Source organism: Saccostrea echinata, unplaced genomic scaffold (assembly GCF_033153115.1).
Source record: "Saccostrea echinata isolate AGI-Se365-2 ecotype Australia unplaced genomic scaffold, CSIRO_AGI_Sech_v1 ptg000025l, whole genome shotgun sequence".
NCBI classification, from domain to species: Eukaryota; Metazoa; Mollusca; class Bivalvia; order Ostreida; family Ostreidae; genus Saccostrea; species Saccostrea echinata.
In genome coordinates this window covers 15381793-15394150 of record NW_026889774.1, presented here as the reverse complement: position 1 = coordinate 15394150, position 12358 = coordinate 15381793, and the positions used below count along the sequence as shown (strand labels likewise).

At 33.6% G+C, this 12358-nt stretch overlaps 1 protein-coding gene across 1 annotated transcript in view; it reads right to left on the bottom strand.

The window, feature by feature from the left end:
* LOC133192915 (uncharacterized) overlaps nt 1-12358 on the bottom strand; it is an 804603-nt gene that overhangs the window by 316385 nt on the left and 475860 nt on the right. The window contains 2 exon segments of the mRNA XM_061328921.1: nt 2391-2618; nt 2793-3005. Of these exon segments, the coding sequence (XP_061184905.1) occupies nt 2391-2618; nt 2793-3005 (441 nt within the window).

The window sequence follows — 12358 nt, the reverse complement described above, 5'->3', positions numbered from 1 at the left end:
TTTTCAGTAGAACAAAGGCCAAAAAATATTACTACTCGTAATTTTAACATTCTTTCATGTATAGCTTTATGCTTAAAAAGTGAAATCCTAGTGTTAAGAATCGTTTCCTATGAACTTTAATCCGACATTCTGAATCAGAACTGTCAATTTCTACAATAAAATGCAATATTTCACCTAAAAATAACTCGTTTATCCGGAAGGTAATTTTTTCAAGTAATGACTTCACACTTATCTATTCTAGCATTATTGCCGAACGCCACGTGCGTCAGGCAGTATAAGGATAAATTTTTCCATGGTCCGAAACTAAGCGATCATACTTTGTTAGCTAGATTTTGTGCAAGCTTATTTACATCGGAATTTGCTACCTGCATTTTAACAACTACGGTTTGCAGAAGAAAGAATCTTATTACTGATGCAAAATTATGATGCGTTTACCTTCTTCAGTTTTTATGCAAACACCTGTTAATTCTTTGCGATTCTTTATACGGACAAATCCGCGTAACATGTTTTTCTGCTTTTCTAAACTACTGGATCATTCCATTTGTCTTCTATGGAAGGGGTGACACAATCATTTTGCGCCAGATGTCACAAGTAAATTATTTTCGCGCATTTTTCTTGGGTTGTTCTAGTGAATGGGTGTGGTGTGATAATTTCTAGATAGAAAGAGGCCGTCTCGTCAATCTATCACTGACCAGAGATTGACCAGAGATTGTGCATGAAGAAGCGGGCCCTCTGGTAAGAGAGTGTGAATTTCTTCCCAGAATTCCAATCTACGTAAGCGCATTTGCATTTTCCTCCCAACGTAACTAATAAATGACCAAACAGTGGCATGTCTTACATAATCGTTAATCTGTAATATTTGTTTATGACATTTGAGAAAGACAATTGAACATCTTGTGTAATGAAGTATCGCGACTATGTCACTCCTTGACGACGTAAACGATTAGCACACCTCTAGCGTATACGTTCCATAGATACTGATTTAGTCAGGCAAGTTTTTTTGTAAAGCTTTTACTTGTAGTGATAATTATTGTAAAAACAATGACCATGCAGTAAATTTGAAGGCGATTGCGTGACCTCCAATTAATAATATGCAATTTATAATAAACATCCATAAACACGTCTACCATGAAGCTTAAAGAATATACTTTTTTATTTACCTTATACTGTTTATTAATTGAATAAGAATCCGTCCAGTTTCATTAAAAATATCTAAATTATTTAATCAAATGTCATAATCAAAAAGTAATATCCCCTGTAACATATTTCTTTGAAAAAGTAATGAACATATGTTTTGTATCCTGTAGATAGTATGCACTGTGATTTTTCGTGATTTGCAAAACATTGTCTTGAAGGATGCAGATTGACGTTACTGCATATAGATAAATTTGTTGCATGTTTATTATTTTATTACATTGTATATGAAAAAAAGAGCCAAAAAAAAAAAAAAAAAAAAAAGAATCCGTCCAGAATCATTTTGCTAATGATATATAAATATATGAGAATTTGGAGAGTTGGAAATAAAATGAATAATAATAACTCGGGAACGAATTCCATGGACATCATAGTGGTCTTAAGTTGAATAAGCTTAACAAAATACAATTTTCCGTTTATCAAAACATAATATATTTGAAACAGTTTTCTTCAGAAAGCTTTTAAAAAAGGTACATGATTCAACAAAAAATATTTCTATTTAATGTACTTACATTACTTTAGAAAGAATTTAAATACAGTTATGGAAGCAAATTAAGTTTTTAAATTTTCTTCAATTAAAAATTTAAGAGACTAGAAAAAAATATTGACAATAATGAAGATGGCTTTTGTTTACATTGAATGTTTACAATATTTGCACAGGTCACACGTTTCAGTTTGCTTGCAGTGTTCTATCAGTTACTACCATCCTAATTATAAGTAATTTTCAATGTTGATGCTGAACAGTTCTGTCGAATCATATGAGCTTGAATAATTATAAAATATGTTGAAATAAAACAGGAGCAGATCAAAATTTGTTCAGCCCATGCAGTCACACACAATTAACAATTTAAGGGGACGGTTAAATTACCTCCTTTAAAAAGGTATTTTTTAAATGTAAATTACATTTGATGCTTTTTTTTAATTAATCGGTTCTTTTAAAACTATAAAAATAAAATCAATAAACCAAGGCTTTAGAGATTTTGTACTTTGCCTTCTCATTTGATACCAGTATGTGCATATGTACATGCCTTTCTTGAGAAGTGTTTTCACTTATCCAAGCGATTCAATTATCCGGACGATTTCATTCGGGGCGGTGTTCAGATTAATGAGGCGCCACTGTATATTGAAATGTTTAAAAACAAATACATCAGCAATTTAAATATTTTAATTATAAGTGATTGAGATCATGTACTCACAAGGAGATATTTTGTCCACACAGATCCTTAGATAAGGGTGAAAAAAGCCTTCTTTACATTCCAAAATGTCTATAGTTCTATTGGTAAGGCATCTTAGATACTTTGTTGACCAAAGATTTCCAGGAATTGCATTCGATCCATCAGGCAGTCCTATACAACTTGGCAATCTTATTGGGCAAGGGACACAACTCTGCTCAGACAATGGACATATGTTTCTCACATATTCACCTATTTGAAGAAATGTGTAGGTAAATTGAAATTAAACCACAAATCATACATAATTACTGTCCCCATATCCCCCCACAGCCTATACAATATATTTTTATTATCTAAGTGACCAAGGAATAAGCAATGATCATTAAATAATCCAAGTCTAAAATGTATTTATAAAAAGTGACTTACAAGGTGCTTGAGGTTCATGCCTGGAGCCACAATAAACATTTTTAAAGTCCTCACACTGCTTTGTTATCATCGAGAACAGTTTTGGATATCTACACTCCTCAATATATTTCCCAATGGCCTGTTCTCCAGCTGAACAATTGTAGTACCAGCCACAGTTTCCAGGGTGTTTCAAGATAGCAAATGGATATTCAGAGCAATACTGGTTTATTTTTTCTGTCAATATAACATACAAAGTTGAAAATTATGCACTTCTAAGTATGTACTTTTCAAGTCAAACTCATCGCTTAACTATCTGAGGACTTTGGCCAAGAAGAAAAAAATCATCTCAGTATTGAAAAGTTTAAAAAAAATATATTAGTGGTCCCGACATTTTATCTTCTATTGAGGCCATGCCCTTATTCCAGGAACATGATTTGAACTCTCTTGAATATACACTAGCTGAGGATGCTTCCACATAAAGATTTTTCCTATGTAGAACTTTGATCGTCCATTGAGGCCCCACCCTTCCCCAGGGGGCATGATTTAAACAACTTTGGTTCTATAAAATTGAGGATGCTTCCATATAAATAATGACAAATCAAGGCTTTTCTGTTCTTGAGAAGACGATTTTTAAAGATTCTTCCTATATATCCTGTTTAAAATTTTGATTGCCCATTGTGGTCCCACCTACACCTCGGGGTCATATTTGAACAAACTTGAATCTACACTACCTGAGGGTGCTTATATAATAACATGACTTAACATGGCTTTGCTGTTCTTGAGAAGATGATTTTTAAAGATTTGTTCCTATAAATTCCTATGTTAAACTTTCATCACTTATTGTGGCCCCACCCAACTCCCAGGGGTCATAATTTGAACAGATTTGAATCTGCACTGCCTGAAGATGCTTCCATATCAATATTAAACATGGCCTTGCTGTTCTTGAGAAGAACATTTTTTAATTTTTTTAATTATATGTTTTATGTAAAACTTTGATGTTACATTGTGGCCCCACCCTACCCCCTGGGGTTAAGATTAGAATAAAAAATTGAATTTATACTATTCAAAGGTTTTGCATCAGTTTCAACTTTTTTGGACCAGTGGTTCTTGTGAAGAATATTTTTAAAAGATACCAGAATTTTTTTTTACTATAGTACCGACTAGACACAACCTAACCTAAACCAAACCCCGGGTTCGCTTTTCGCTAGGGCTGACCCGGAGCGCCTAAAGCGCACTGAAGCTGACCCAGAGGGAACACCGATAACGAACCCCGACTTCAGAAGCGCACCCAGAAAGCGCAACCAGCGCTCACTATTACGTAACAGAGTTGCCAATCAAGATAGCGAGTTGACCAATCAGTGCATCGTACAATCAATATGTCTGATGGCATCTGGTGTTCATCATAACATTTGTATAGGATTACATACAGCTGTAAGTGTGTACGCGTTGCGTGTTTATATACAATAATGTAAACGTAGATTTACTTTTATTAATGTAATTGATATTTATAAATGATAAAATTCTTCAGGTAACATTTATTGTTTAGAAATTTCATAATTATTTATTGTTATGATGAAATATGTGGAGATAATGAACATTCTTCGAGCTCAAAACTCCATTATACATTAAACAAATAAGAGCAGAGTAAACACGGACCTCAAAGACGTCAGAGGTGGGATCAGGTGCCATGGAGGAGTGAGCATCCCCTGCCGACCGGTCACACCCGCTCCTTGTTATGATCGGGAAATAACGAAAAATCCGTCGACAATTCAGTGTGTAAATAATGTCCTAACAATTAGTTTGAAAAAAAAGTCAGTCAGCATTTGACTAAATGATAGCTTGTATTTGCTGACAAGGTATCGACAATAGAACTTGCGAAATGATGACTTTAATCGAGACTGCTGATATTCTTGTGTCATCAACTTGTTTTTCAATAACTTACCTCGTTTTAGATATTGTTCATACGTAGAGCATGCTCTGGCGTATCGAATCAACTGAGAGATAAACCCTGTATGCAGGTGATAAGGGTATATCGCTGCATAAGTAAGGGAAGCTAACGATTGAAAAGTTAAAGTCATCACGTTTATCATAATGTATTGTTGTTAGATTACAATTAACGTCTTTTTCCAGTAAAATATCCAAATATGAAACAAATGTGCCAGACCCTCTGGTATCTTTTATCTCAAACTCCCGGGATATCGTGTCAACATAAGAATGGAAATAACCATTGTTTATTGACAATACGTCGTCTATATATCTAAATGTCGAGTTGAAGGCCACCCCAAGTGTTTTCTTCTTTTCACGTAAAAGATTTTTAACAAATTCTGCTTCATATGAACACAAAAATAGGTCTGCTAATAACTGGCCGAAATTTGTACCCATGGGAATTCCAACAGATTGTTGGGGGACCTGGTCTCCGAAAACCACATATATATTGTCAATCAGAAACTAGCATCTTTTTAATGTCAACTTCAGAGTACTTGTGTGTACAATCAGATTGTTTTTTAACAAAGTAATTTTGCAAATGACCAATGACAAGGTAAGTAAATTTAGGAGTTCCATTTTTATTGAAAAAGCAGCTGTCAACGATGTCAGAAAGACTGTACTTTAATTTACCGTGAGGATTAGTTGTATATAAAGTTGAAAAGTCGTAAGTTTTAATGTTGTTGAGTTTGGTAAAATTTTGTGATTTCAAATGTTCCAAAAGTTCCTTGGAATTTTTTAGTATCCACATCTGATTTACACCACTTCTCGAATATATTGTTGCGTAGTATTCTTGAAGTTTCTCCTTCACTACTGTTAATATCTTAACATACATTTTAACATACATCTGAAACATTAAATCCATTCTGACAAAGTGAATTATTTCCTTTAAAATATTTAAATTATGCATTGTGTAAATTTTTCAGGTTTGTATGAAAAAGATAATACATGTACCAACGCAATTGGGACTAATAGAGAAGTTAATCATCATCAATCTCTCTCTTTTCTAAGAAATGTGTTTTGACTAAATAATCTGTAAATTATTTCTTTTATCTTACATTTCCCATCCACTTTCATTACAAATATTTTTTTTTCTTCAAGGGACATAAAAAATGTTTCTATTAATGTATAAACATGTACGAAAATAAAAAAATAATCATTATATTAATTATAATTTATTTAGTAATTCGTATTTATTTATCTAATCTTTACAAAAATACATAACAAGTATTAGGAACAGAGTATATTTTTTCATAACTTCGAAGTCTCTTTCTTTTTCTACACCTTGACATTTTTTTCTAAATTGCCTTAATTAATCTATTACGTAATTACAAATATTGATTGTTGGAAAGAATATCAATGACCATCATTTATCATGAATCTGTCGAGGAGTTATTTAGGGATGCAAATACTAAATTCAAGATTCCTTGTTTTTTTAATCGACACCTGCTTGAAGGATACATCCCGTACCATAATCATGGTGTACCTTGTAAGTATAACCCCCCTCCCTTACATTCAAACCTCCTTTCCCTTAGGTTAACTCTTCTGGATACAATTTTTCGAATATCTAAAATTGTAACGCCGGTTTAGAACATTAAAACTGAACAGTCCCGAAGAAACGTTGAGACCGCGGTGCCACAAACAAAACAAGAACTGGTTTTAATTGTAACGGGGACCGTTACAGATGTTCCCCAAACGCTCCCCAACTCCCTTTTGGTGTCTTATTCCCTGTAAGCTTCATTAAATAAGGCAATCAAGTATATTTGTCTTTTAACTCAGTACACGCGCGCACGTGCATCCATGTGCATGATGTCATCTCATTTAAATTATTAATACATCATTATATTCTGAGTATCAAAATTTCACAAAAAATAGAAAAGTTACAGCTATGTCAAGTATATTGGTCATAATAGCATTGCACACGCGCACACTTGCATGCCTGTCCATGATGACCATGTTATCTTGTCTACATTCTTAATAAATTTTAAAATACTGAGTATCAAAGTATTTCCTCAAAAAGTATAAAAGTTACGGCCATATCAAGTATATTGGTCGATTTACGCACAACACTCTCGCGCACGTACATTCATGTGCTTGATGAACGTGTCACCTATTGTATACTTTTAATATATCTTTATATTCTTAGTATCAAAACATTTCATCAAAAAATAAATAGGTCACGGCTATATCAAGTATATTGGTCATTTTAGCATTGCACATGCGCACACGTGCATACTTATGCATGATGATCATATTGTCTTGTCTACACTTTTAATATATTTCTATATTTTGAGTATCACCGCATTTCATAATAAAATTAAAAGTTATAGCTATATCAAGTATATTGGTCATTTTACGCATCGCAAGCGCGCGCACCTGCATGCATGTGCATGATGACCATGCCATCTTGTCAACACAGTTAAGATACTTTTATATTCTGAGTATCAAAGCATTTCATAAAAAAATATTTAATTTATCTCTACATCAAGTATATTGGTAATTTTATGCATTGCACGCACGCGCATGCATGTGCATGATGACCATGTGATACTGTCTACACTGTTAATATATATATTTATCAACACTTCTAAGATTTCTTCAAGTTAAGAGTTTCATAGCATTTCATCAAAAATTGCAAAAGTGATGCCTATATCAAATATACTGCTTACTCCACTAACTGCGCATGCGGGCACGTGCATGCATGTTCATGCTGACCGTGTCATTTTGTCTACACTATTAATATATGCTTATATTCTGAGTATCAAAGCATTTCATAAAAAAAATATAAAAATTACAGCTATATCAAGTATATTGGTTATTTTACGCAATGCACGCGCGTGAACGTGCATGCATGTGCAGGAAAAGCAGGTCACCTTGTCTACACTTATAATATGTCTCTATATTCTGAGTATCAAAGCATTTCATCAAAAGATATGAAAGTTATGGCTATATCAAGTATATTGGTCATTTTACTTATTGCACAACTGAATAGTTCTCGAGAAATCGCGTGCACAAAATTTGGTCAAGAGAAAGAATGAGAGGTCTTCCGTCCGATTCTGAAAATAAAAACGAAAATTCAAGCTTGAAAAAAGTTGACAAAAAATTGATTTTTTAATTCGCTTCCGGTAGCGATCGGAAGTAATGACGACGCACGAAAAGGAGATTCTGCATATCTAAAAGACATGCCCTATACTCTCTAACAAGTCTCCAGTTCATATCTTTTACCATTTTTACAAAAAAGGGGCGACAAAATTTCATTTTAAAATCAGAAAAATGACCATAACTTGGAACCGGAAGCGAATTTTTAAAAAAAAGTTACAAGTGTAACAATGGATTTTTCAGCGCATTATTCCTGAAAGTTTGACGAAAAAACACTGAATATTTCACAAGATTTGGTGTGCACAAACTTTATCGAAAAAAATCTAATTTTTAACCTACTTCCGATGGACATTTATATACACAAATATATATTACATATTTCGATAAGCATCTCTATTAACCATTCTAAAATCATAGAAAAATATTGAGAAACAAAAAAATTGGAAAAAAATAATTTTTTAATTCGCTTCCGGTAGCGACCGGAAGTAATGACGACGCACGAAAAGGAGATTCTGCATATCTAAAAGACATGCCCTATACCCTCTAACAAGTCTCCAGTTCATATCTTTTATCATTTTTGCAACAAAGGGGCGACAAAATTTCATTTTAAAATCAGAAAACTGTCCATAACTTGAAACCGGAAGCGAATTATTCAAAAAATCTTCCAAATGTAACAATGGCATTTAATAGCGCATTATCTCTGAAAGTTTGATGATAAACCACTGAATAGTTCTCGAGATATCGCGTGCACAAAATTTGTCAAAAAAATAAGAATAACAACTAGAAACTCGTTGCGAGCAACGAGAGGTCTTCCATCCGAATAACCATTCTTATATGTGATATTCTTCATGTAAAATAACGTTTATATATGCTCGTAGTAAAGACGCCTAAATATGTAATTAGGGTCTTTAAAAAATGCAAGGACTTTCAATATTTATTTTAAAAAAATTAAAATAGCGCAGAATTCACACAGAGAGAAAAACGTCAAACATCATTAATAAACGTAAATTTCAGCTGAAATGAGAATGAAAATTCAGACATCGGAATTAAACCCAGATCGTCTTCGTGCAAATTCAATATGGAAACCTCTACACAAGCGCAATTTAATCAGCCATCATCGATGTTTACTTTGTACTGGTTGCCTAAAATAACCAGCGTCAGGGAGATTAAAAGTTTTATTTTAATTAGTGTGGAAAAGTAGAATGAGAGCTAGCTAGCCAAATTCTGCGCAAAAAAAATCACATCGGAATTTCTTACTTAAGTTTAAACACTAACTGTTAGCAGAAATAATGTATTACTGATTAACTGAAGATACTGTTTACTTTCTTTTACTCTTTATGTACTCAACTTTTTATTTCATGTAATTCCATACACAGGCATGTCCATGTAATCTTTTTCTGCACTTCTATTTACTTCTGCATCAGACCATTTGTCTACTACGAAAGGCTGGTCACGATACATTATTTCGCACCAAACGTCACGGGTAAATCTTCGCGCATTTTCTTTGGAATGTATTTTCTATTGAATGGTGATAGCTTCAATGAAATTTCAAAATGTATGTTCTTGTAACCTGAATTTCGAGCTTTAAAGTATATTTATCACATTGTACTTATAGTATATCGTATGGATAAGTAACACTAAAGCAGTGAATTAGGTAAGATTTTCTACAAATTTTATCTTCCTGTTTACCCCAAAAGTGGACTATCCCGATCAGTTACACAATTTTGAAAAGACTGGAATGTTTCGCCGAAAAACATGTCTCATCCTGCGACGGTCAAGGAATCTGATACCAATTATGTTCAATAACAATATCTTTTAGAAAAAAATATTTATATCAACTTCATTAAACAATCTTTAAAAAAAGTTGTTTTCTGATTTCTGTCTTTTCTGTTCATTTAATATGACACAAGCCTGCATGGGGAAAAAAACCATGACCTCGTAATAATTACTATATGTTGAATGCTTTAGTCAGACAAGTTTCTTAAAAAACTATTACTTTTAACCATGGTTTAGGATCAGTTTTTCCGTGGTGCAAAACAAAAGGTTGTAGTTATCTTTTTTCCACTTGTAGTCATGTCGTTTTTCTACTTTGAGATACAGAGAAGAGCAATTATAGTAGACGTTTGAGGAAACCTCGGATTAAAATTCTAGTTTGAAACAGAATTGCAATGTAATTGTGACGTGACAATCCAACAATTCCTTCACATTTCTTTGATTCTTATGGTAGTTTAATTCAAACAAACGCTCAGCTGACTCCGTAAACTCCGACCTGCTCATCAGAGTTTACGGAGACAGCCGCCATTTTGGACTACCGCTTCAAATTTAGAAATGCAAATATCTAAAGTTCGGATTGATCAATTCTAAAATAAATTACATATTAAGCATTTTCAGAAGAGCGTCTATTAATCCTACTAATATTAAAGAAAAATATAGAAAAACAAAAAAGTTTTAAAAATTCGACTTTTTATATTCTCTTCCGGTAGCAACCGGAAGTAATAACGACGCACGAAAAAGAGATTCTGCACATCTAAAAGCCATCATCTATCATCTCTAACGAGTCTCCAGTTCAGATCTGTAGCCATTTTTGAAAAAAAGGGGGGAACAATATTTCATTTTAGTAATATAATCAGAAAATTGCCCGTAACTTGGAATCAAAATGGAATTTTTCAAATTTTCTTTGTGGAGAACAAAGTTCATACAATGACTAATTTTTCCTGAAAGTTTCACGGAAAACCACTGAATAGTTTTTGAGAAAACGCCTGCACAAAATTTGGTCAAAAAAAAAATAAGAAGAAGAAACAGTAGAATCACTATAGGGTCTTCCGTGAAAACGGAAGACCTTAATAATAATAAGAAACAGTAGAATCACTATAAGGTCTTCCGTGAAAACGAAAGACCTTAATAATATAATAACAGAGTAAAAACAATATGTTCCCCAACCTCGTTTGGGGAACATGAAAATATAAACGTTAAGCCTATATCAAGAGTATTGGTTACTTAATCCATTGCACATGCGCGCACGTGCAGGCATTTGCATGCTGACCACGTCACCTACTCTACACTAGCAATATATCGTTATATTCTGAGTATCAACCTATTTCATCAAAAGATATGAAAGGTATGGTTATATCAAGTATATTGGTAATTTTACTCATTGCACGCGCATGTACGTGCCATGTGTTCGCTGACCAAGTCATCTTGTCTACACTTCTAATATATCTTTACATTCTGAGTTTCAAAACAATTAATCAAAAAATGTACAAATTAGGTCTATATCAATTGTACCGGTTTTTCAATCATTGTGCATGTGCGCACGTGCATGCATGTACATTCTGACCATGTCCTCTTGTCTACACTATTTATATATTCTTATATTCAGAGTATCAAAGTATTTCATCAAAAGTTTTGAAAGTTGTGGCTTTATCAAGTATATTGGTCATTTTACGCATTGCACACGCACGTACGTGCATGCACGTGCGCGCAAAATGACCTTCGTTCCGCATTGCTACATAACATTCCTATGGCCCCTCAAAACGGGTCACCTCAATCGGATGTGTAGTTTCAGAGATCCCTCACGGACAAAAAAGTACCTAGGAAGAAAAATAATAACTAGATGAGATCTCGTTGCGAGCAACGAGTAGGTCTTCCGTTAGATTCCTGATAATATCTTGATTGGGAAATTTTGATTGATAAAAGAAAGTGAAAAATCTTTACATGAATAAAAATATTCATGTCAATTCTTCAAAATATGTTTAGCAACACATGAAAGAGTGAAATCTATCAATTTAAACAACTTCCGGTCTTTTTATTCATTTCCAGTATGACCGGAAGCACTCAAAATGACTTTTAACTCCTCACTGAGTGTAGAGGAATCATCCCTAAAAGTTTCGAGGAAAAATGAGCATGTTTTCGACTACTTCCGGTTTGGAAGAAATCACTTCCGGTGGAAATAATATGACTCGAAACAGTCTATTAGCCTCTATTATACACATTTCAAAAAGAAAAAAATAAAAATTTGCAAATTTTTAAACTACTTCCGGTGGACAACGGACGTCACGGCAACAAAAACGAAACAGGTTTCTCATCTCTACGAGTCACAATCTAATCATCCCTGAAAGTTTCAAGACTCAGTCTCAAACCGTTTTTGAGAACACTCGCGGACAAAATGCCACTTTAAAAATGGAAAATTGGCTGTATCTCGCGACAGGAAGTGACGACGGCAAAATAAAAAAAACACATAAAGTTCAGATGATTTGCCATCATTGCTGAAAATCTATCCGGGTGTTCTCGAGAAATCGTCTGCAAAAAATCGGAAAGAAAAAAAATAATAGTGGAAAAGAAACAACAGAATCAGTAGAAGGTCTTCCGTTAACTTGAAACCTTGTTGCCATGGCAACAAGAAGGTCTTCCGTCCATTCTCTGTTATCATGGAAGTTGATTCTTCACTAAACAACATTTGTTATGTTGTGCATTCTCTGTAACATCTTCATACATAAAATATAATT